At 48.0% G+C, this 25886-nt stretch overlaps 2 protein-coding genes across 3 annotated transcripts; both read right to left on the reverse strand.

The window, feature by feature from the left end:
• Positions 1 to 469: 469 nt before the first annotated feature.
• On the reverse strand, positions 470 to 16602 carry LOC144142868 (uncharacterized). Of its 2 annotated transcripts, none has more exons than XM_077674682.1 (7): positions 16430 to 16602; positions 15480 to 15591; positions 13976 to 14264; positions 10380 to 10675; positions 7161 to 7279; positions 3439 to 3719; positions 470 to 603 (listed from the first exon to the last, which is right to left on the reverse strand). In XM_077674682.1, the coding sequence occupies exons 2-5, from the start codon at positions 15558 to 15560 to the stop codon at positions 7166 to 7168; spliced, it is 780 nt and encodes a 259-aa protein (XP_077530808.1). In that variant the 5' UTR covers positions 15561 to 15591; positions 16430 to 16602; the 3' UTR covers positions 470 to 603; positions 3439 to 3719; positions 7161 to 7165. The 2 variants fall into 2 exon arrangements, with proteins under 2 accessions (XP_077530808.1, XP_077530809.1); XM_077674683.1 differs by having other exon boundaries at positions 478 to 573.
• A 2067-nt stretch (positions 16603 to 18669) lies between these two features.
• Positions 18670 to 22456, reverse strand: LOC144142869 (uncharacterized). Its single transcript, XM_077674684.1, has 2 exons — positions 22024 to 22456; positions 18670 to 20967 (listed from the first exon to the last, which is right to left on the reverse strand). The coding sequence occupies exons 1-2, from the start codon at positions 22312 to 22314 to the stop codon at positions 19945 to 19947; spliced, it is 1314 nt and encodes a 437-aa protein (XP_077530810.1). The 5' UTR covers positions 22315 to 22456; the 3' UTR covers positions 18670 to 19944.
• Positions 22457 to 25886: the final 3430 nt, after the last annotated feature.

Here is a 25886-nt window from a genome sequence, read left to right on the forward strand (position 1 = left end):
TCTGCACTGGTTTCTGGGGTCGTTGCTTCAGCGGAGTAATACAGTGCATGAGCTATCGGCGTTCTAAACTTGTACCCGAGTATATCCATTTATTTCTATGCAAGTCACTTAACTTTGACAACAACAAAGCGATTTTATGCAGCATACAATGAATATTGAGAACTGCTGCGTTTTTGACACACTGAGCCACAATCCCCAGCAGCAACATTCCAGCCTCGCCTGCTAACGCAAGCTGCACCAATTTGTTAGCGCTTCAGTTGCCCAGGAAGACTACTGCCTTTAAAATGGTACAGTAAGGGGTGCACATACACATATGCTCCTTGCGCTCGCACTCGAGCAGAGGTGCGAAAGCAGTCTTCACTGTCATAACACCCTATCTGCAGTGGTGAGCCCTTTACAGGGGGCAGTTTTTTTTTTCTTTTTTTTTTTGCTAACGCCAAAGCTTGGTCAAGCTTAAACAGGTCTGCTGTTAAAACCACTCACAGTGATCAGGGCTGCGTGCGTGCTGGGTTCCACAAGCCGTGGCCGGATTGACTGGTTGGCAGCGGCATAGTCCATGCCATCATCCGATGACTGGGAGAAGGCGTCGTCAGATGAGGGCAACTACAGGGAACAGACGCATTCATCCACAAAGGCTCACCGCTATACAGTTGAACCTCGATATAACGAACCTTGATTTAACGAAATTCGCGATATAACGAATTTTTTCAAGTTTTCTATCAAAATTTTGCTAAATCCATGTATTTCTATCTCGATATTACGAAGTAATTTCGTGCGGCGCTTTCGATTTAACGAAGTCATGGCGAGAAAGGAAGAACGAAATTCCGGTCGAGGCACGTTTTATTTTGCCTCTCAGAGCCTACATTGAAAACATTCAGTACTCACATTAACTCTTAAAAGGCTAAAATGAAAGAAAAGCGTTGAATTATGCGGTTGACAACAATTAAAAGCGATGAAAGAAGCTGCTCAAAAACCGTTAGCGGCTATGGACGGTTTAATAGTACCGCCACCATTTTGACGTCTCCATCGTTGCCTACGCCAGCGCCCTCTATGCTTAGGCTGCCGAAGCCTACTTCAAGTGTTTTTTTCTACGCGTCCTTGCTCACGGTGCTGCTGCTCTAGGTTGTGCTCGCTGATAGCCACATTAATATTTTGTTCGTCCATCATTAGATGAGTCTTATAAGCAGCATGAGCACTCCAAGGGAAAGAAAAGTGTTCCGAACAAGAGCCCGAGGAAGTGTCGGTGAAACCGAAGGCCACCGAAGTGATGGATGCCATCGACGTTCTGCGGAGGCACGCAGGGGCACTGGAATGTTTAAGAGCAAGCCTTGTTAGCGCTGTCAGCAAAGAGCGTCACGTAAAGCCCACCCTGGTCAAGAAACGCCAAGCACTGCTTACGGACTTCTTCACTACGGCTTGAACATCGAGTGCTGGTGGCAATAAATTGCTCTCCGGACGTGGTCAAAACGTGTTCATTAGACAGCTGCGATGCGGAGAAATCGGTTTCTTTAGGGCTCAGCGGGCATAAAATTAATTGCTTAATCAAATTTGGCCAGAAGATATTTAATGTAAGCTTTCCGCTTTAGCGGGAGCACGTAAGCGCTGCTCCACAAAGTAAAAGCGTTTCGTGTGTACTCCGCTCAACTCTAAATCATGGCTTTATCTCGAGTGTCGTGGTTGCATCACGCGCCCATACTGCAGAGCCTTTGTGCATGAAAAAAGTCCTTCGAAAGCTTTATAGCACCCTTCCGCAGTTGGCCCGCCGCACCCCTCAACACCACGCCTAAGCCTACCACCGAACGGAAGAAAAGAGGAGTAACTTCGAACCAGCACCTCGCCAGGGTGAAGTTCACGGGGCATTTACGCGGGTTCAATTGACTAACAGCGGCGTTTAGTAGTGACCGAAATGGAAAAAAAAAGAAAAAGTGGAAGCCTAGTCTGTTATCATATTTAATGAGGCGTTGCGGAAAAAGCACCGGTTTTACGACGACACGAGTTACTGTCGGGTATCCGAATTCCATTGCCTAAGTGTTGAAGCTCTTAATTCACACAATTTTCGCGGCCACTTTTAGTACAAATTTCGCTTTAAGTTAGAGGTAACTACATAGCAGTTGTTTCTGAGCGATGGGCAAGGTTTTGAAACCTCAATAACTGGTTAAATTAACTGTAAAATCGAAACCTCGATTTTACGAAATTCTCGATTTAATGAAATTTTCGGCCGCAAGTACGACTTCGTTATATCGAGGTTTAACTGCAGTGCAAAAAATAAGGCTATCACTCAGCAAAAGAGAGCCACAGTTCAGCACAACACTAGCCAAACATATTCTCCAGCACAGAATTTCCTGAACCAGAATAACCTGAAGGTCACCATTTCGCCTCGGTGTGATTTTGCTGCCCCAACAGAGCAACAACGTGGAAGTCATGTACCCAGATGCACAAATTGCCATTTCACCAAGTGCATCGAGAAAGAGTTCCAACCAATGCTTGTCCATCTGTCATAACACACACCACCACTATATGAAACACATCGGCAATTTCCCCCCGTATGAATTTCCGCCTTGCTTAGCCAACTAAAGCTGCGTCCAGGCTACGTGTAACAACTAAAGCGCTAAGTTGGGCGAGTTGGTTACTGTATACTAAGGAATTCGTCGTACTAGCGAACATTAAGACACAGGGACACAGCTAAAGAGAAGACAAAACACACGCTAGAACTTCAACTCAGCTATCATAAACAGGAAAACACCAATAAGTACATGAAAAAGTATGTTTTTTTTCACGATAACCCATTCCTTTTTCATGTACTTATTGGTCGTAAAAAAAACATACTTTTTCATGTACTTATTGGTGTTTTCCTGTTTATGTGGCATAAACTGAGTTGAAGTTCTAGCGTGTGTTTCGTCTTCTCTTTAGCTGTGTCCCCGTCTTAATGCTCGCTAGTACGATGAATTCCTTAGTATACGTGTAACAAACCTGGCTGCCTAGATGTACCCACACTACAACCGTCTACTGGGTTGCCTGGGACCTTCGATTCCTTTGAGCAACTCCTAAACAGCCACCGCTGTTCAGCCCCAGTGGCAAGGGGTAGCCGTAGCTTTTCAAGCCAGCAGCCTGGATTCGAATCCCAGTGATTTTATTTTTTGTTTTTGCTAAAGACCAGCAAATTTTTTTTCGTTACTGTGGCATGTTCTCTTGGGTGAATCCTACGCATTGTTGACTAAAAATAAGGACAGTTTGACATCTCTTTAGGCTGGTTTAGCCCACCGACACGTATATTAGTTGTTTGATTCTCTTAGTACAGCTAGAAAGGGGAGCAAACGCAAGATTTAGTGATTAGGCAGCCTAGTGTTAAGGAACAGAATGAAGTACAGTGCAAAATGAATCCGAGGTAAGAAAGCCGAACACGCAGCCAACAAACGAAGGCCAGAGAAAGGAGCTCACAATACGTGGCAATTCACTCCATCTTCGACTGGGAAGATTTGTTGTCCACAGAAATGGACGGTGCGATGGCGTTGAAGGTCCTTCCGAATTGCCGTGTATGGGAGGCCCCGACCCCCAAGGTGCCGGGTGACGGCCTGGGGAGGGACATTTGCCGGCCATGCCTCACACCGGGTGGCGGTGCGGCGAAAGACCGGCTGCCGTCCTCCTCTCAGACCGGCTCCGAGCTGGACTCTCAGGGCACTCGGAAAAGGAGTTCTCCAGGGAGGACTGCCCCAGGAAGGCTGCATAAGCAGTAAAAGAAAAGGTTAGTCCTTTTCTTTTCTTTTCTTGATTTATCGCCAGTTATGCAGGTAAGGGCAGGCGGAGGTGGCAGCTTTATCCACGACTTTCTCTTCTCTCGCTCTCTCATTCCATGGCGCAGACACACAGATTCGCTTTGTGCAGTTTCCTCTTTTCTTTTGTCTTTTTGCTTTCCCTTCAGTCGCCTGAATGCCCTGCCAAGCAGCAGCGCTGGCAGTCACGGTGAAAGTTCGTTTAAACAGAAGAGTACGTGAGGCGGTTCTGTCCTAAGTGTTTTTTTTTTTTTTTTTTTTTGCTTTGAGTCTGTGGAAACCTAAAAATAACTACCCATATTGTTCGGCATATCCCAGACTTCATCTTCACCAAGTTTGTCTTAAATGAAGTCTATTGTTTATTCCCAGTCAAAAAGAGAGGGCAAGGTTGGAATGTTGAAAAGGAGACCCATCTCTCTTCTTCAACAAGAAATAATGATGAACATAGTGCTAACGTTTTGAGGCACATTAACATCACAGGTAAAGTGCACTTTCGAACTCATTTCTTTCGAGCTCATCTCTCAAAGTGTTTTAGGCACGTAATCACCTGGTAAAGCATGAGGAAGCTGATAAGCAATGCTACCACAGTCCATCCCAACTGAGTAACATTAAAAAATTGCACTGGGAGGGACCTACCTGCCCAATGCAAGAGCGTCTGGACATTTTTAATGTCATCACATAGTTCAGTTTCATTGTTTTTACCAGGGTGTCGAACCGGAACCGAACCGAACCGAACCGAAAACCGGAACCGAACCGGTATTTTTGCCGGAACTGAACCCGAACCCGAACCATTATTTTTTGAGCCGGCTGAACCCGAACCGGAACTGAACCGAAAAAAGAAATAACGGTTTCCGGTTCTCGACAAAACGGTTCGACCATCCCGTTATTGATAACGGGTGGTAAGTGTCATTAGGGACTTCTTTCTTTCACGCGCCATCAACTTCGCAATCTCTCGCTCACTTTTACCCGTTCAATGAATCAAAACGCTCCGAACACGCTCATCACGGTCACAACATGGTGACAATTTGATTACTTGATTGATTGTGAGGTTTGTTAATGCACCGACGCAAGGCAGACGATGAGGCGCGCCGTAGTGGAGGGCTCAGGATTAATTTTGACCACCTGGGGATCTTTAATGTGCGCTGAAATCTCGTACACACGGACGTTTTCGCTTTTCGCCTCCATCAGAAAAGCGGCCGCCGCGGCCGGAAATCGAACCCGCGTCTTTCGGCTCAGCAGCACAACGCCATAGCCACAACATGGTGAAACGACTGCACACCAGTATAGCAATTAAGGCTCCTAATTGCAATGGTATGTTGCTGATGGTCGAGCAAGCAGGGTGCAAGGCTGGGAAGAAGAAATGTCAAACTCTTGGCAGCCTGCACGATGTTTGAAGCACCGAATTCACCCTTCCCGCGGTCGCCGGTGCGCCTGCCACCACGCCCCCACAAGGGGCCTTAAAAGGCTCAATAAAACGTTTGTCGCTCTCTCTTTCTCCCTCATTGGGACAGTGCAAGTGCAATCAGTCCACGAGATTGTTGCACTGTGTACCAGCCAAGGTTCAAGCCCTACATTTGCCTATGCCTATTTACAGCAGCTAAAGTGTGTTGAAATTTTGGCTTTTAGGTACATGCATAATCACAAGAATTAAAACAGCGTCACTAACGGGACACACGAAGAAAGGGACGCACATATGTTTGTTATTGGTTCGAGACATCGGCTTTATACAAGCGAGGCGAACCTCACGAAACGAGGAAGAGGGGAAAATAGGGCGAAGGGGCCGGAGAAATAAGATTCTTAAACGTACTGCACGGGGAAAGAGAACATTGATTGATTATGAGGTTTAACGCGCCGACGCTACACAGGTGATGAGGCGCGGCCCAGTGGAAGGCTCCGGATGAATTTTGAACACCTGGGGATCTTTAGCGAGCGCCGAAACCTCGAACACACGGGCGTTTTCGCTTTTCGCCTCCATCAGAAAAGCGGCCGCCACGGCCAGGAATGGAAACCGCGTTTTTGAGGCTTAGCAGCACGACGTCTTAGCCACTGAGCCACCGCGGCGGGTGAGGTAAGCGAAGATACGTGTCTATTCGAAATTCTAGAGACTGTGTTCTTTCGAATTGACAGGTGTGCCCAGCGTTGGGCACTGTACGTTTGGTTTCGCTGATTTCCACTAGCGTCTTTGGTAGTCTCTTGTACAGGTAAAGCTGCTCTTCACAGGCGAATAAAACGCCATTTTGTGTGCGCGGGCGTGTGTTTGCGCGCTTTACGTGGAAGTTTTCTTTGTTGATTGTTTTGCAGGCAGCATTCGCTCTTGATTGTCGCAGTAAGCCCGATAACGAAGGGGCCGCAGCCCCTGGTCGGCGATATTTTTCCGCCGCGTCATCTTACATGCTTGGCCAAGGATCCTAAATGGACCATGAAAACAAAGCCCTACCTTGCCTTGTTTGAAAGATCTGCCTTTGGTGACTCGTTAAGGAAGTTGTTTTTACAAGAAGTGGGTGAGAAACACCGAAAAAACTTTCAAATTTTCTGCCACCCAGCATCAGCAGTGACGTAACAAGGAAGTAATTCAAGCAAAATGGGCAATGTCTTAAGTCATTATTAGCATCTAAGCAGTACAATAAAAAGAAGAAAGGGGCACCAATAAATAACACACTCATGTCTCTTGGCGGCGGCTTTGTGTAGTCTCTAGGATGACAGTAGGGGTGGTGAAAAAGAGGCTGGTACATTTTCTGTTACACCTGGCCAATATTTTCAAATTTGACAGTAGTATTGCAGCTCATTTTCAAAAAACCACTAGTTCGAGTGAAGAAAAAAAGTACTTCAGTTTTGATGAATTTAAAGTATACAAAACTGATTTTTCACGCCTTGCTAATAATTCAGTTCTGAACCGGTTCACGAACCGGTTCAACACTTTGAACCGGTTCGCGAACCGGTTCGTGGATAGAATTAGTCGAACCGGAACTGAACCGGAGCAAAATAAATTTACCTGAACCCGAACCGTAACCGAACCCGTATTTTTTGCGGTTCGACACACTGGTTTTTACGCATGTCATACAGATAATTCACTAGTGTAATCCTAAGAACTTTCACTTTTCATTCACTGGGAATTATCAAACATCAGTCGTAACACATGAGCCTGGTTTCATATACAACGATATTTCGATGTTAAGACGCGTTCATTCTTTTTTCAGCATTAAAAATTTCTTCATAAGGCAACAACTCAAGACCCACGCAACGCCAAGTTCAACCCGTCATTTGCCAACAGATAACTTAAAAGACGTGAAAATTACTTGAATGTTGTCAATGACAAAAAAGGAAAAAAAATGGTATTTAGGAATTTATTTGAACCACCAAACAGGATGTTCAAAAACAATAACCACTCACAGCGCTCAGGGCTGAGCATGCTGGGTTCCACAAGCCCTGGCCAGATCCGCTGGTTGGCCGCGGCTACGTCCCTGTCGTCTTTCCGACATTGGCCAGGAGAAGGTGTCGCACGAGGAGGACTGCAGGGAAGGGAAGCATTCGTCCACAAAGGATCACAGCTACAGTGCAAAAATTGCGCCTATTGCCCGGCAAGGCAGATCCACAGTTCAACAGGACACTAGCCAAACATATTCTACAGCACGGAATTTCCTCACCTGGCGCTACTCGAAGTGCACCATTTTAACCCAGTGTGATTCGCTGTTACAACAGGGCAACACTGGGGCATTCAAGTAGCCAAACGCACAAAGCGTAATTTCACCAACTGCATCGAGAGAGTTTTAAGACACTCGTCCTTGTCAGAAATGAGAGGGACGCAGCACCACTACACGAAACGTCGGCACCAGATTCCTCCACACGTGTTAATTTCCTCTTTCTGTTTACTGAGTGCGTTGAGGCCACACAATTGGCAACCTTGGCCACTTAGGCGCACTTTCACTAGCACCACCTACTGGATTTTGCTGAAAGCTTTTTCTCTTTAGCAACTACCAAACAGGCACTGCTGTCCGGCCCCAGTGGCCTAAGGGTAGGGTTGCGGGTCTTCATGCCAGCAGCCTGGGTTTAAGCCCCAATGATCACATTATTAGTTGAATTTTTTTCTTTTGCGAAAGACCAGCTTTTTTTTTTACAGTTGGCTGTTCTCTTAAGGGGGGATGTGGCTTTCAAAATCAACTTTTTTATTTCTTTGTGGATTTTGATGAAAATTGGCACAGCAACTGGAAATGCTTCTGTGATAACACCATAAAAATTTGAAGTTAATATTTTGATAACTTTTTTATGGATGAAATTTTCTTTCTGTTCCGCTTGTACCGAGCTTGAGCGGCTTATAACACACGATAGAAAACTTGTTCGAAGTGCTTTGCATTCTCAAATGAATGGACGAGGTCGTGACAGTTTTAGAATTTTTTTTTTACAACACAATGTTTTTTAGTTTTCATTTTTTTAGAGGTTAATGTGCAACAGGCATGTCAACTGTGAACGATTATTTGAATAAAAAAATCACAAAAAACAAATCTGGAAAACTAAAAGTGTCACGACCTGAACAGTTCATCAAGGAATGTAATGCAAGAAACGGAATCAAAATAGACCCAGCAGTCACGAAGAAATCCCTGGGACAAGCGACACAGGTGGCAAAAAAAAATGTTTTGAGAAAACGGCTTCCGAAGTTGCAACATAGGTTTCACATATCAAAAGTCGTCACGGTTGTAGCCTTTCATGTCCTTTTGAACATGGGGCTTCTGGAAGGCCTTGCCTTGAAATTGGAGTGCCTTTTCAGCCTTTCTCTTTCCAGAAAACATCATTTTCAGCTCCTCCGTGAAGAGTACATACCCCCCTTTGCAAACCAAACGGAGGGGAGATGGGTTTCAATGGGCTTTCAATGCAAAGTAGGTTAGTTGGTTGGCTGTATCGCACTGGACAACCTCCTTTTGCAGTGTTGTCACCATGGCAACAAGTTAAGCATTTTTTTAACTTAAATTTGAACATTTTTGGCTTTTTTTTCATGTTTTATCTTGCCTGGCACAGCAACTTAGTACTCATAGTGCAGGTGTTCATTGCCAAAAGTTTGCATACCACAAGGTTGAAAATGAGCTACTTTGAAGCTTGGTAAAGTATTCTGCATAACTCCCAACTTCAATGCAAGAGCATATTTTTTTTTTACCACTTTTGACATTCAAGGCATCCAATATTCCTCGCAGCACAGCCAGTATGCCCTGAGCAATGGTATCAATAATTTCCCTAAAAAAATCACTGTTAAATGCTGCCACAGTAACGTACATTTTTAACGCAGAGAGCATATTTTATTCCTATATTACTAACTCAAACCTGTTTGCATGAAAATTACAAGTGCACGGGAAACATTGCGCAAGAAAGGCGATATGGCTCGCGCGCATCGCAGCGCACGCTTACCGCGACATATCGAGCTTTGATTATACCTGATATGGCTGGTCAGGTCGCTTTTAAGATGAAAACTAACGTCGCAGGCATTAATTACAACTACTGGCGTTCAATCGTAACCGGTTGCCCAGTCATGTGATGCTCCAATGCGCGTCGGCTATGCCGTGCGCGCCGCAGCGTTTGACGCGTCGACCGTTTCTTTCTCAAGGCTAGCGAGCCCAGAGTCAAAACACAGCACTAACTAAGCGTGTAAACATCGCAAATCCGACTAAAAGTTCACTTCACGAACCGCTATCGCAAGCGCGCACACCGCGTCACCCTCCGGGGTCTGGCGACGGTAGAGTCACGCGCACCACGAAGCGTTCGATGACCTCCGCCTTTCGAGCCACACAACTTCCCGTAATCTGGCTCGTTATCTCTGGCATTCCCATCGCGATAACGTCCGTGTTGAATACCACAGATTGAACAGAAACTCGGCCGAGCGAAGCGGCGAAAATGAACTCAATCCGCTCGCTACGCAGCTCAGGCGGCCGCCATCTTGCGTTGCGCCCGCGACATCCAATCAGGAGGGTCGACGTTCTGCGCCCCGACCGGAGGACCAATAGCGCTTCAGCATTTATTTCTAGCTTCGTTTGTGCGTCGTTTCTTTTCTGCCGTTTGTGCGTTTGTGAATGAACGAAGATAAAAGAGACGAGCGGAACCGGAAAAACGATCGCTCGGCCGATCTAACCATATCAAAATGGCCGCGCCCGGTGGCACCGTTGCGGAGATAGAGCGCTCCGAAAATTGCCGTTTTTTCGCCCTTTTGCGCTGATAGTTTGTCACCGCGCCTGACAAAAGTATTTTTTTATGCCACTTTGCGACGCTTTTCAGCGTAAAAACTTTGCAGACGCACAGAATAGGAAACATAGAAGCCGAATATGCGGGTTTCAAAAAAACGATGTTTTGGTCATTTTTTCGAAGTTGAAAGCCGCGTCCCCCCTTAACTCAATCCTACACATTCTTGCCGAAAATAAGGATAATTTGGTATCCCTTAGGTCGCTTTAACCCACCAGCGAGTTCACTAGTTGTTCGAATATCCTAGTACAACGTGAAAAAGAGGCGAACATAGGATGCGTCTCGGCGGAAGCTGAAGGTGACAGAATGGAGCGCAGTGCGGAGGAGATCCGGGTGACACGAATAGAACACACAGCCAGCAAAGGAAGGAGAGAGAAGAATGGCACTCACGTTACACGGCACCCACTCCATCTTGGGCCCAGAAGACATCCGCATACTCCACGGGGTGCATGGAGCAACAGCGTTGCAGATGTCCTTGCAGGTTGTCGTGTATGGGAGGCCCCCGACCTTCCCAAAGGTGCCGGGTGGCAGCCAAGGGTGGGGCACTCGCCGGCTCTGCCTCACACCGGGTGGCGGGGTGGCAGAGCACCGGCTGCTGTCCACCTCGTAGAGCGGCCCCGAACTGGGTTCTACCAGGGAAGCGATGGAGAGGAGCCCACCGCAAGAGAGGGGCTGCCCTGGGAATGCTGCATAAGAAGGAAAAGAAGGGTGAAGAATTCTGAGCAAAGCATTGCCAACGAAAGAAAATCAACATCCAAATACCCTTAGTCTTCACATCCCAATATACAGTAAGACTTTTTAAGATAAACTCAAAGGGACCATGTAAACTTGTTCATCTCATCAGAATGCCGGCTCTCTGTGGAAGCACGACAGGCTTTCACTGAATGCCAGGCTTGCCACACACGAAAGACAACTCTCCTAGAGAGGCAAACGCAGAGTTGACTCACTGACTCCGTAACAGCTGTGGAGGTGGTGGTGGCTCCCACTGAGAGACAGAGTTATTCAGGAAATTCTGTTGTCGCATTCTTTGCGCCTTCCTTAAAGCGAAGCTTTCTGTCCCCCCTGACAATGATTGTCCCATCAATGAAACTCACTGCAGTAAAGCCAACTTTACAGAATGGGTTTCACAAAAACACGATCATGATAAGTGACGGCACATCAAGTGGCTCAAGAAAAGGAACGCTCGCCATGGTCGGAATCAAACCAGGGTCCCTTGCGGCATGCAGCCAACTTCTATCAGGACTGACCGATTCTGACACGGTCGACGCAGTTTTGGAAGCCAGCACCTAAAGCCCGACGACAAAGTTCAAACGCCTCTTCATCCAATGACAATGACGGTTGAAATGCAAAGCTTTCTCGGCAAATGGCGAAAGAAAATTGCAAAAGCAAAGTCAGGGCCTCAATGATCGAAGTCTGAACCGTCAATGATTAAGGTCCAAATCCCGATGACACAAAGTCTAGCCCTTAACGATCAAAGCCCTCGATCTCAATGACAGCGGATGAATCCCTCACGAGAAAGGTGAGAGTTTCAACCAACATCGTTTGATGAAGGGGCGTTTGAACGTTCTTCTCTCAACCTTGACAATACCCTGCTCATGATTTGATTGATTGTAGGGCCGATTATTACACGCCGACGTAACTCAGGCGATAAGGCGCGCCATAGTGGAGGGCTCCGGATTAATTTTGACCACCTGGGCATCTTTAACATGCGCCGAAATCTCGTACACACGGACGTTTTTGCTTTTCGCCTCCATCAGAAAAGCGGCTGCCGCGGCCGGGAATCGAACCCGCGACCTCGTGCTCAGCAGCGCAACGCCTTAGCCACTGAGCCACCGCGGTGGGTAATACCCTACTCATGATGTAAACCTCCCCGCATACACGACGGGACCAGATTGGATTAGGACGCAGCCGAACGGCCACATTTCTTATTGCACCAGTGAGCAACAACAGAGATTGGAGAACAGAAGCAGACACTGGCTCCACAAGCCACACTAGCTTACTGAACAAACAAGAAAAGGGTGCAGCTTTACAGAAAACAACAGTGCACTAGCAGTCTCAGTGCCACTGCAACATACAAGCACAGCACTGTTGCTGCTATCCCAAACAAGGGCTCTCAAGCACTTCTTTCAATGAATGCCAGCAGCTGTTGATCATCTTAATAGTCACCGCTGCTCAGTCCAGGCTTGCTGTAGACTAGATGGGCTGCACTGACAAAGCTCCACAGGACGCCCTTACCATTTCATTGTCCTTGCAGGTGGATCCCCGAGAAAGTCTAGCCGGGAATTCGGGCCCGTGCAGTGCTCTAGCTTCAAACTTTTTCTATGAACTTCATGATCTAGACGGTCACAACTGTTACACTGCTTTAACAGAACACTAAGAACAGAGAATGCCAGCTTCACTAAAATGGAGCTACTACAGTGAAACCCCCATCATACATATTTCTCGGAACCACCCAAAAACAAATGATTGAAGCAAATTTATTACATGGCAAATTATAATCGCAAATGTTAATTTCACTGCATATTTAGAACACAAATTGATGCGATACGTTAGCTAAGGACTAACAAAAACCACCATAATCACTGCACAACTTGGTCTTGAGTATGTTACGAGTACTCAACTAACTAAATCCTAAATTCCTTAGTTAAAAACAACATTTTGTGCACTCCAGGAACGTTCTGCGATTATAGCCCACCAGCCATGCACCGTGCTTTAGAAGGGAAGGACGTGAATGCCATGGCTACAAGCAAAGAAGCAAACACGCCTTATTTGTGGAAACAGAAAGAGTGATTGGTACGTGCAAGAAGCTCCCCGTCTTTTTCCACCTCTTTGGTTATTTTCCCCTTCACGACAATTGTCAGTTGGTGTTGATATTAAATACCGCGTGTGCAGCCAGACAAAAATGAAAACGAACCTCGTTCAATCATCTCCGATCGCAAACTAGCGAAGAAAACAAGTGCAGAGAGGTGCTGTGGGGAAGTCCCTGGGCAGGCCACGAAGAAGAAAAAGCGGGAGGTGGCGGCTACGAAAGCGAACTGGTTTGGCAACAGCAGGGAACCTAACGACAGTACAAAGTGCTCAAGAAGAAAAGGCAACGAAAAAAGATGGAACAAATCATGCAATGACACAGTGTAAGAGAGCAGTGCGACTGGAGTGAGAGCAGAGATCAAGGCAGGAAGAAACAAAGGCGGGGGGGAGGGGGAGACGGTAAAACAATGGAAGCAGAGAGGAGATACTTGTAATACTTGAGGAGATACACAGGACATGGCCCCAGCCTCACAGTGCCAAATCACAGCAGCAGTTCAATGGCCATGCTGCCTTTCAGACAACAGAAGCAGATCACGTCGATTTCCTGGTGCACACATTGTACACAACAAATGCTCATGTCCTTCACCACTGCCAAGTTGAGCAGTGCCTTTCACTTTTGCGCTATTGTATTCCTGTTAGTGCTGCACAAACACCTCCAACCAACTCAGAGTTGCGCACGTACAACCCCCGGCAAAGGTCCACTTTTTGCTCCCGACTCATTGCACGCACACAAAAACTAAAAGGGGCAGGAACCCCAAGAAAAAGCAACTGTAATGCAAAAGGAACATGGCCGCTCATCTAAATTGGTGTGCCAAAAGACAGCCGCAGGGCAAGATCCCCAGCAACCTGGCTTTAGCTTCCTCTGTCGCAATCTTTTGTGTCAGCTACGCGGCCCGCTTGCCGAGCAAAAGGCAGGCCTCTCTGGCAAGAGCAATGGTGTGGCTTTCACATAGCAAACAAACAATCTGCAACCTTCGTCAACCGTGTCCAAGGAGAATTTCAGCGGTCACTTGTCCTTGATCACAAATGAGAGAGACACCACCATACATTGAAACATCGGCGAGAATTTCTGCTTTGCTTTGTTTAAAGAATCCCTGCCCAGACAGTGCCGGGGGAAGGAAGCGAGCGAATGAAGTGCAGTGCCGACCGAGCCCAGTGCAAGCAGAACATGCACTCACGTGATGCGCCCACCCACTCCATCCTCGGCCCGGAAGACATCAGTGTTGTTGGCAGGGGCAAACAACACCTTGATGTTAAGGATGTCCTCCCAGGTGGCCGTGTACAGGAGGACCCTGACCTTCTGGTGCCTGCAGCGAGGGCCACAACAGGGACCTCGCGGGCTTCCACTCCGGGTGGCGGTGTGGCCAAAGACCGGCTGCGGTCCTCCTCAGAGACCGGCTCCCAGATGGACTCCCAGGGCACTGGGGAAGAGGAAATCTCGAGGGACGACTCCCCTGGGAAGGCTGCCTAGGAAGTGAAATAAATAAAAGGGTGTCAACCTTAGGGTGTCAACCTTAGCATTGCCAAAAGAAGAAGAAGAAAAATCAGTGTCACACTATCACGGCTTTTGGTTAGTGTTTTTTTTCCCAGCCACTCCAAGACGCACGCCCCTGCCACTAAATGCCACTGCCGAGGCAACTAGTGTAACAAAAATATGGCAGGTGTGTTGCGGCAGTCTCAAGATATAGGCCACGTAAAAGACAGAATTTGCAGGGTATACGTTTGAAACTGCAGATGGAGCGCAAGTTTTTTCTTCCGCGCTGCTTTGAATTCACCTCGCCAACGCAGCCGTGGCGAGCCCGATGCAACCAAGAAAAAATTTTGCTGTGTTTTAGCCGCCCCTCTCTGTAAAAGCCTGATTATGGAGAATAATAAGCGTTTTGTTGAGGCAGCAATCAAAAAATTTTTACATCTTCAGGACGTAAAAGTGGATTAACAGTGGATTAAAGATGAAAAAAAAAAAAAGGAAAGAACAGGCAGGGAGTTCTCTCTGCCATTTTCACATGAGAACTCGTAAAAAAAAAAAAAAACTCTGCAGTGAAAGGGCAAACATATATAATAAACTTAATTTGCCTGAAAAAAATAGATTGAGATAAAAATGTTGAAAAACAAACACACATCGAATAAAAAAAACATGGTGCTGACATTCCGAGGCACATACAGAAACTCAGTGCTGAAGTGCACCAAACAACTTGCGACAGCAGAAGAGGAGGTTCTTCCAACCTACCTCACCAGGCATCTTAAATGTGCAACCATGGGGAATAGCGTCAGCGAGTTGATAGATGATACAACTACAGTCCAGACTCAACCTTAAAACATTATCTGTTGGCAAAACCAGGCCGTCTGATTTTATCATGTTATGAATTCAGTTTTATGCCCTACTGCAGGACAAATGTCAAGCACACGCTAAAACCTGAAAATTACGGTCTCTATTCGCTGCAATATATGTTTCACTAATTACGACTCATTAGATATGCTTTGCTGCATTTTAGATAAACCAACCATTTTTTACATACGTAGCTAAGCTTCGAGGCATTTGCAATGCCACATTGAACTCAGCGTATTTGCAAATGGGTAAAAGTGATTTGAATTCAGTCTGCTGTCAATGACCGAACGAGCCAAACATTGTATTTAAAAATAGTATTTAGATTACCAAAAAGGAGGTTCAGAATAATGCCTTACAGAGCTCAGGCCTTGGCCCACTGGGGTCTGCCAGCCCCCCCTGGATCCGCTGGTTGGCAACGGCAAAGTCCACGCCGTCATCCCAGGAACAGGAGAAGGTGTCTGATGAGGACTGCAGGGAACGGAACCACTCGTCAACAAAAACTCTCTGCTAGGGTACAAAAAATATGCCTATACCATATGGCACGGCTGGGCCACACTTTAGCAAAACACAAGCCAAAACACTCTAAAGAACAAAATTCCCGGAACTGGCACGATAGACTTGAAAAACGCCATTTTGTTCCACTGCTGTTGGCTGCCCCAAGTTCCCACCTGACGAAGGGCGTGACCAAAAGGCTGGCATGGATTTACATAGGCAGCACGCAAGTTTTGCCAAATTATTATGAGCGCTTATTGAACTCCAGGAATGGTGTGCTAATGCTGCGCAGAGGTTTTGCTGAGCAAAACTCACCCACCCAAATGCAACTGGTAGAAAAACTAGGCCTGAGGGCACCTGACCACTTCTGGAAGTGGAAACGTTGGGAACACGTTAGTGCAGGACTCAGGACTGCAAGTAGTAGTACAATATAATCACAGCCCGTTTCGCAGACACCAATATGCTATCACACCAAGAGGCTTACAAAAAAAAATGTATGGATGATTCGTACCTGGCACTGATACATCGCAACTGGCCTTCGAAATTAAATGATCTCGAAACTTTGAGCACCCTAGCTAAATTTTGAAATGAAAGCGATAATAGAAGCCCAGGCGTTAAACAGAAATTATTCAAACAAGTAAATTCTACTTTTGTGACATCCTAAAGCGGATGTAACTGGATTCTAAAGGCTGAGCTCCGTGATAGCTACAAGCGTGGCACAATCAGATTAGGCTTAGTTCCAGAACCGAGTGTGTCTATCGCGCTCTCAAAGCAACATTGCAACAAGTTCCACTCATACAAAAACAATACTCACAAAGCGTCGCCACAGAGAAAATTATTTCTCTATGGCGTCGCGGCCATGGAGGGTCGCGGCTCAAGGCCGCGGCGTCGCTACAGCGCGAGTCATCACTCCCCATCTAACCACGACAGTGCAGGGAGGATTTGCGCAGTAGTGATGGTTGTAATGGCACTGCACAAGCGGAGCACGTGCGCCCATGGATCCATGACGTGCGCCGCAACGGACACCAACGCCACCAGCCAGTCACGTGGGGAACTCGCGTTTGTATTATTTATTCACTGGCGTCATTGCGCATTTACGTGAGACGGGTGGATGCGTATGTAAACATAGACTTCTTTAAAGCAAACCCGTCTGAAGCAATCAGTGTTAATGGAGTTGCATCTTTATTACGACTGCACAATTTTTCAACCCTTCACGTAAATTTGCTCTGGCAACAATAGGAATTATATCATGTCAGCACGTTTTCTTCGTGCGTTTGGTTGTAGTTTGGCACTTTTAGGCGAAGCTTATTCGCCAGGTGTGACTGGTAGCGATGCCCCTAGATCTGACCTTCATGCTCAGTCAAGGTCACGCCAAAGTTTCGTTACGGTCCCTAGAATATTAGTCTCGCGGAGCGCGCCGACGAAAGCGCCTCGGATTGAGTTTGTTTCGTCCACTCCGACGGTAGCGCTAGCGACCGCGCGTGCAACGTCTCGTGGTAGGCGCGCGAAATAAATGCTCCGGAAAGCAACTTCTCAGTGACTAATTCGGAACGACATGCAGTAGAAACTTACGGAAGTAGGGCGGCAGAGCTCATCGCGCGTGGCTCGGCGCGCGGGTTTGTATGTGCAGGGCGTGCTACGAGGTGAGCTAGCGTCTGTCAAAAAAATTCTGAGAAAACCGCTGCTCCGTTTCCGCTCAAACTTCGCACAAAGATCGCCCTTTATGGTCTTTGTTGTTGAACACTAAGAGCCGCGTATTGCAGATATATACCTGCTTGCTTAAAAAAAAGTTTTTTTTTTTTTTCATGGAAGAGCCGGCGGCTATCTTGGCTACAATGACCACTGGGACAGTGGCGCCACCTGGAGTATCTAGAATAAAGCTCTGGGCCCGTTTGCCCGTACGCATAAGTTCCCGATGAAGTTCCCGCTTACGAATCAGACGCCTATAGATGGTATTCGTTGAAAAGTTTAGCGGTCAATTTCTCTTCGCTTGGCAGCACTGGAAACGGCCACAGACATGGCCGATGCGCCACGGACATGGGCAAGTGCCGCCATCCCGCGGAGCCCGACGTAACGAGTGACGGCGCACTCACATGGTTGCATCATAGAGAAAGAAATACTGGTTGCATGGAGAAGAGGGGTGCCTGATCTGGGGGCCGTGCGCACAACGTCGCCTAGCAACAGACGCTTGGCCACAGATATGGCGGCGCACTCGCATGGTTGCCAGCATACATTCTGTTGTGTTTTATGTTGACCCCGACGCTGCTTTCGTCGGGGCCAGAGCAGACACCACTGCAGCCGTCAGCGTCACAACAAGAAGTACTTTCTTCGGGCACGCCCCCCTGTGTCCCTTGTCACGGGCGGCGCCACCAGACAGCTGGCTGAAACCAGGTGACACCACAACACATTCCACGCCATTGAATACCGGCCATAAGTCGAAGTCGGTCACGGCAAATTAGCCGGTTGCCAGAAAACTCAACGAAAACGCTACCTTAACCGAGCGTTTGTATCAGTTTCGGACAAACGACTTATTACCTAGACAGCGCTGAAGTCGTAGTTGGGCACTTATTCCCAAACTTATCGCGTTCGGGCAAATGGGCCCTGGAATCCTGGAGCACAACGAATTCAAGCAAAATTAATGGTCAAAGGAATGCTGAAAAACGTTGCAATTCTTTATCTATGTGTCCCTTATCTATGTGTCCCGGTTGCCGTGGCACACAGCACATGGCACTTATTAATCTTTGATGCTTCTATCTTCGCTCGTACCAGTTCGTCGCATATGCAACATTTCAAACTGCAAGCTTGTGTTCAAGACTTGACTTCGTACAGCAGCTACGCCACTAGGTTTGTGCAGTTAGCTGCAAAACTGTGGCCAACCGTGTGTCAGGTACAACGAAGAGAGCGAGCAAAAACCAAAGTTGCCTAATGGATGTACCTCCAAACTTGGGTCAGTATTCTACGGGAACCAAAGAAGAATTTCTTTATGAGCAAATATGGTCCCTCTTAGTGATAAGGAGAGACCACGTTCGGCAAGTGCAAAGAGATTCCTACACTTCACCACTTTGGAAAAGAAATGGAACCACTCGTTGAAGAAATGCTGCAGATTGCGAGAGCATGGAAAGCAACGAGAAATTCTTGATGGAGTTCTGGCCAGATTTCAAATGTGCGGCACTAAACACTAAAATGAGCTCTCACAAATATTTCTTGCACGTCTTTTATTTTTATTTTTGCTTGAAAGACCGGCGGATCTACCCACTGTGGACCAACGATGCTCGCATACCACCCAATGGATTATTAAAATTATTACATTTTTTCACTATCTGTGTGAAACCGAAAATTTAAAAACCCCAAATTTGCTGAAAAATTTGAAGTTTTAAGCTAGGTTCGAACGCAGTTTCCTGTTTGCAAACACCGCTGGTCGAAATGGTCACTGTCACGTGGTTTTAATCCAAATTTTGTCAGGTGAATACCCATAAGGCCACCACTAAATGCAAAAGTCCTCAACTTCGAAACATTTTACTGTAGCACGAAAAAAGAAAACTTTTTGCATCTACTATAAAAGATTAAAGAAAGGATATGCTCGTGAAATGCCTAAAACACACATGCAAAAACTTAAAATTCACAGACTCACAATCAGCCCAGTATAAAAAACAGCAATAGCATTAATACTGTTGGGAAAGACTTTTTAAAAAGGTACACACACAGAATAAGATATGTAAATTACCACTGGACAGAGCATGCATAAAAAAAGCTACAGGAAGCATTTTGCACAGTAAGATGGTAGAAAGTGTAGGAGGTAAGCTAATTCAAACGGTTTACTTAGAAGCAACCAAATTAGTTGGCAGATGGAAACGATTCAAGCCACACTGTTCACCCTTTTAGGAAAGTGAACCGCACAATGTAAACGGGCGGCGATTCCGTTTTTTTTTTTTTTTTTGTGCACACTTTTTAAAGCGGTATCAAAGCCACGAAGCTATACGAAATTTTGGGTTATTGCACCAGAAAAGGTGCCCTGCCACTCTCCCAATTATCTCATTTTGTTTTCCCATTAAAAAACACACTCCTTCCGTGCTTCACAGACACATACACACTTAGACAAGGTGGGCCACAAACAAATAGCAAGATCCTGACACAACAACATCTGCCGAGTTGTCATTCAGCTGCTTTTTCCGTCCCGTTTTTCTCCTTTGTGGGCATCTCCTTACAAGAGACAATTTTTGTAAAACCTTCAAAATAAAAAGAAAAAGATGTTCTTATCAACAGCGACATCTTTGGCACAGAGCGTGGAGGCGGCTTGTGAGACCTTTGTAGCATGCGCATAAACACAAGTCACGTGAGTTCAAAACACAGCTCGAGTTCGTTTCCCCTGAGGTAGCCATCGCGCTCAAGGTCGGCCAGGTAAAGGGTATCCGAAGAGTGAACCGTCTCGTTGCACGCTGATGTTGGCCTCGCATAACGGTTGTCCCCAAGTTCCGGAAGAAGCTGAATCTCTTTCCTCTCATACGTCTCCGGATGCACAACACACAGCACCATCCTCTTCTGGAACGGCCACTCGAGATACTCGTCCAGCTCACCCTTCTTCACGCAAATCTTCATCGAGAGCAGCAGATCGTCGCAGTCCCTCTCGAAGCACACTCCCTGTGAAATGAAGTAGTGGCAGAGATAAACGGGACTGCTGTAACGGTCGGCTGATCCCAACCGCCTGGCCTTGGCCTTCAGCGAACGGTATCCCTTCAGTATCCAGTGATGCGTAGACTGAGTGCGAAGTGAGCGGCGTAACAACGTGTTCATCTCCCGGAATGTCTCTCTGCCCGTTTCCGACAGTCTGTCCCTCACCACGCCGATGTCCGCAGCGACGCGGGCGATACCATCGCGAGTTCGATTCGCCCCTCTCTCCAGGTCCCGCTGCAGCGTTTGCTTAAGGTCGTTCATGGTACGGGAAAGGATGTTCCCCTGGTCACTTTGCAACTCCTTCAGGCTGTTCATGGTGTGGGAGAGTGAGCTCACCTGTTCCGTTTGCAAGGTGCCGTCCAGGGAGAGCACTTCGAGCCGGCCTTTCACTTCTAAAAGCTGCTCTTTCACTTGTTGAGTTGCCGTCGACAGCATTGCCTTCAAGTCTGCCACCTCGGTGCTTTGCTGGTGGTCGCCTGCCCCCTGGGCACTTTCAGTCGCGTAGGGTTCTTGACCACCGCTGCACGATCTCAGGTGTAGACACAGACTATTGCAAAGAACCTTCGTCGAGCACTTGGGACAGGAGATTGCATGATGTGTGCATTCGTGGTAGAAGTGCCTGTGGAGGTCGGAAGCAGAAACAATGACGCTGCAGCCATTGGCTTTGTTCCAGCAGTAGACCTGCAAAAGAGGATAAGGATAGCATTGATGGTGGCTTGCATGACCCCCCCTTTTAATCGTCATCATCAGTCACCTCGTTAAGTAGTTTCAAATGCAGTGGCGTTTGTGTGCGCTGTTAGTATGGAGGAGGATAGCATAAATGCCACTTCTACTCCACCCTTTCTGCAGAAGTAGGATCCACAAGGTCGCACGCGCAACTAACGGCTTCAAACATCGGATCCAGTTGTGGCAATCTGTAAGTGCTACCACTTTACATACGTAAAAGATTAAACCTTGGCAGTCTCTCTCGTCATTTAAAGCAAATGGTGTCCACCTTTCGCTCTTCCATGGGCTTTCGCCAATATTTTCCCACTGCTGCGTCTTGACCGCTCAATAATGCTTCCAGCACACTTCTTTCCTTGAATGCACTGTGATCTCAACCTCCTGATTTTTCAATCCATATTTCTACGGTCAGCTTCCCCTTTCAGCTTTTTCGCCAACTTCATGCACCCATTTCTCACTGTAGGCGAGAACACGCACACTGTAGGTGAGCGTGTTTATTGTGTATGCGGAAGCAGCCCTCGCAAAAGTGACTGTTTCGCGCGATTGTGTGTGCCCTTTTTTTTCAGTGTCCGCGTGTTTGAACAGCTATGTGTATGCGGGAGCTCGTATCTTTTCATATCCCATTCTCCCCCACCTAGCGTGGCAGATCGAACGACTGTCTTTTTTCTTTCTCTCATCAGTTTTCTTACCCAGGCGCGTTGTTTCTGCAAAACCCGCTGACGCGCGCGATGGAAAGATGGCTTCGCCACACATCGATACACCGCGAGTGCGTGAGAGCTTCGCGGCCGCACCTAATTGTACAGGCTCACGCGGCCTCCAGCGTTGAAGGTTCCCAACCATCCTACTACACAGAGATGTCAAAAAACTTTCCTTCGGCGACCGATATTCCAATCTCAACGGGCACTTTTAAGCCGCCGCTGCTTCGTTTCGTTACCTACCACAAACGCCCGTAGACACAGCCCATGCCACGTAAACACACAACCAACAGCACAGCCTAAATGCCTGTCTCCTCACCCGTCTCTCCAAGAGGCTCTCGGCGGAAAAGTCCCTCCACCGGACGCTCTCCTCGGAGCAGGCTTCGCCGTCGAACGGGCAGCACAGCGGCGTCCCAGGCGGCTCTCGCAGTTGCTCGCAGCACGGCCCGCACAGAAAGTGGCCGCAACTCAGCGAACCCGTCCGCCTGACCACGAGTCCGCAAGCGCTGCAAACTTGGGAGGGCGGAAGGCGATTGACGAAGTGCACGGCTTTCCAGTCGAGCTCGTCGGAGAAACCTCGAAGGATACAACGCTGGCTGTCGGGAGGCATCTCCGCCTGCTTGCACGCGCAGAAGACGCCGCTTCGTTCGGGCCCGAGTCAATGCGAAACACGCTGGCGACCTGCTTTGTAGTTAGCAGATTTCACAATCGGCGTTGATACCACAAAAATTGGGAAGATCGCCGCGATCGTAGATCGCGGCGATCTTCCCAATTTTTCCCTGTTTCCCGCGTTTACCGCCGTTGGGGGAGTTTGTCGGTTTCGCTAGACAGCTTGTGTAGGAAAGCGGGGTATATTCCCTGAATTCTAGCGATCGGGGCGCCGCCACGTACTGCTGAGCGCTGAGTGTCCTATTTCTACCGATTCTACGAATTCTGCTGCTTCTAAATTCACACTTCTCAATTTTTCGGGACGTTAGTCCCGTACGTATTTGAGTTGAATGACTTCGTATGAAACTCCATGATTCGAATTGCTTTGAAACACCGTAGTACGGCTCTAGTTCTAGCCACTGTAGTACGGCTAGAAGGTTTTCCTATTGTCGGGAAGCATAGAGTTATTACGACTGCACATTTTTTCAGCCCTTCAGGTAAATTTGCTCTGGCGACAATAGGAATTAGCATAGTTTCATATTTTAAGAAACTCTTTGGGAATTAGAACACGTCAGCGCACACGTTTTTCTTATGCGTTTGGTACACTTTTAGGCGAAGCTTATTCGCCAGGTGCGACTGGTAGCGATGCCCCTAGATCTGACCTTCATGTTCAGCCAAGGTCACGCCAAAGTTTCGTTACGGTCCCTGGAATATTAGTTTCGCGGCACGCGCCGACGAATTAAGCGCCATGGATTGCGTTTGTTTCGTCCACTCCGACGGTAGCACCAGCGACCGCACGTGCAACGTCTCGTGGCCTAGCAAAAGCAGCGGGTCTCGTGGTAGGCGCGCGAAATAAATGCTCCGGAAAGCAACTTCTCAGTGACGAATTCGGAACGACATGCAGTAGAAACTTACGGAAGTGGGGCGGCAGAGCTCATCGCGCATGGCTCGTGATGTGCAGGGCGTGCGACGATGTGAGCTAGCGTCTGCAAACAAAATTCCGAAAAAACGCTACTTTGTTTGCTCTCAAACTTTGCACAAAGATCGCCCTTTATGGTCTTTATTGTTGAACACCAAGAGCCGCGTATGGCAGTATACGTGCATGCTTACTTTAAAAAAAAAAACATTTTTTTCCCATGCAAGAGCCGGCGGCTATCTACAGGACACCTGTGCAAGATCTCCGACGTCTTGGGCTCCGTGAGATGTTGATAAGTAGCTAAGATGACTAGAAGACATACGAACCTCAATGTGTACAAGACGTTCCCAAGCAGCAGAAATTGCCAAGCCCAAGCACGGCAAATAATCAGAGGCCAATGCGTCCCAGGTTCGCAATTCCTCGGCCGCCATTATTGACTGGCGCTTGGGAAAGGTGACAAGCCAACAATTGGCCAAGCTCTGGAAGGCCAATATTCGACAACGCTTGGCAAAGTATGTTGCCATGATAATGCCTATGGGTGCACCCCGTGAAATTCTCATGCACATTTTTGGCTTTGTGGCCAGACTTTATGACCAATGCCTATTTTATGGGATGCCTCGCTGCCCGATTTCTGCTTTATACATGCCATTATACAGGAATTTATTTAACGTTACTTATTTATTTAATGCGCACTCGTTAAATAATTTCCTATACAATGGCATCTATAAAACAGAAATCGGACAGGAGGCATCTCCTTAAAAGAGACAATTTTGTAAAGTAAGACAGCTACGCCGCAGTGCCAGCCGCAGGATGGCACGAAGGCGACAGCTGTCTTTCAACAAACCCACAGTAAGACTGCTACGCCGCAGTTGTTGTTGTTGTTGTTGTTCACTGTCCACTGCCCACCTTCAGATCCTGCCCACCTTCGACGTGAGCAGGATCTGAGCAGTTATCGTCATAGGCGTGCGCAGAGTTCTCGATTAGGGGGGGGCAAAGTCTTACCGCTGCGCCCCCCCCCCCTTCTAGCAACTCCCGACCTCTTCCCACTGAAGGCGTAGCGGTCCGAACGCAGTGAAAAGAGGGATGGTTATAAAATTTTTAAGTGCGATGCACATTATAAGCGACCCCAAACCATCCACCGCCGGCGGCGGCGGCGTCCGCAGCCCTGCTCTCCCTAGCAACGGCGCAGAGCGGAGAGGAACGTCGGTAGCAACGGCGCAGTGACGTCACTCACCACGTGACGCCACGCCCTCACCGCTCCCTCGCGGCGCGGCGGTGTGCGCCGTACTAGGGAGCCTACATAAGCCGCGCCTTCGGCTCCCTACGCCGTACGCATCCCTCTCCTCGCCCGGCAGCTGCCGTGCGCCGCTGCGCGCGTCCCCCTCCCCCTTCGCTCGCTCCTCCTCTCTCCTCGCTGGCTGCAGCTGCGCGCGCACCCCTCTCTCTCGCGCGCCCGCCTTCTCTCTCAGCCACCTGGCTCGGCGCGCTCAGCGCGGCGTACCCCCCTTTATATGCAGCGATAAACCGCCAGACCTCCGTGGGTCGGCTCGCGCGCGCTCTCTCGCTACAGTCTCCTGCTCGCTCTGCTCCAGTTTAGACCGTTCGCTGGCTGGGCGCCTCTCAAGGCGATGTCAGAATTACTACGCCGTGTACTCTCGGCGCAAGAAATGCATTCGCACTTCCTCACGATTCCCTTCGGGGAGGTGGGGGCAATTTTTTATTTCAATGCGATGGAATTGCAACACATACAAAATATTTCTGAGCAGAAATTTTTACTTTAATGTGCTGGCAAAATATGGGGCAATTTGGCGCCCCCCTTCAGATTATTAGGGGGGGGCGGCCGCCCCCCCCTGCCCCCCTCCCCCCCTGTGCGCACGCCTATGGTTATCGTACCCGAATGCCGGCGTCCCCGGTCGTTCAACAGCTGCGTTGGCGACGAGGTCCTTCTGGAGCATCACCAGGGCACGGCTCACCAGATCGACATGAATGTGAGGAGCGCCGTTCACCGTTCTTCGCTCTCCCGGTTGCAATCCAGAGGTCTGGCGGAGCAGCAGCCACATGTGGTGGCGCTCGCACCTACCCCGCCCAGAAAACGAAGTGAGGACGGGTCCTAACACTTTTCAGACATCACGATGCCCGCATCCTTGAACCAAGATAACGTGAGCCTTGGAATTCTGATGGAGCCCTGCAACAACTCCAAGGTGCCGGTGAAAGACCACATTCCGCTTACCGCGACGGGTAACGTGAACTACCCCAGGAAGAGAATCTTGTGCCGACCAGAAGGCAAAAAGACGACCGAGAACAACATCTTGGGAAACTCATCCGCAAACGTTTATGAAGAATCCATTGAGCATCAGGACATCGTTTCGGCTAGTAAATGATGAGGCAGAAGCCAGCGGCGAGGTAGCGTCAAACGCCCAAACGAAAGATGAAAAGCATGACGAACATAAGGATACACCTGCTACAGACAAGGATGCTCTTGCGACAATTACCGATACCGAAAACAAAAATCTTGAAGGCAGGCTCGTGGAAAAAAGAAGGACTTACGCATAACGAGAACCAAATGACCATGAGAGGGAGGAATACCTTCAAACAAACGGACTGCATTGACAGCAGAA

Source organism: Haemaphysalis longicornis, unplaced genomic scaffold, assembly GCF_048455015.1.
Source record: "Haemaphysalis longicornis isolate Haplotype H1 unplaced genomic scaffold, Haemaphysalis longicornis Haplotype H1 scaffold_6, whole genome shotgun sequence".
Lineage (NCBI taxonomy): Eukaryota > Metazoa > Arthropoda > Arachnida > Ixodida > Ixodidae > Haemaphysalis > Haemaphysalis longicornis.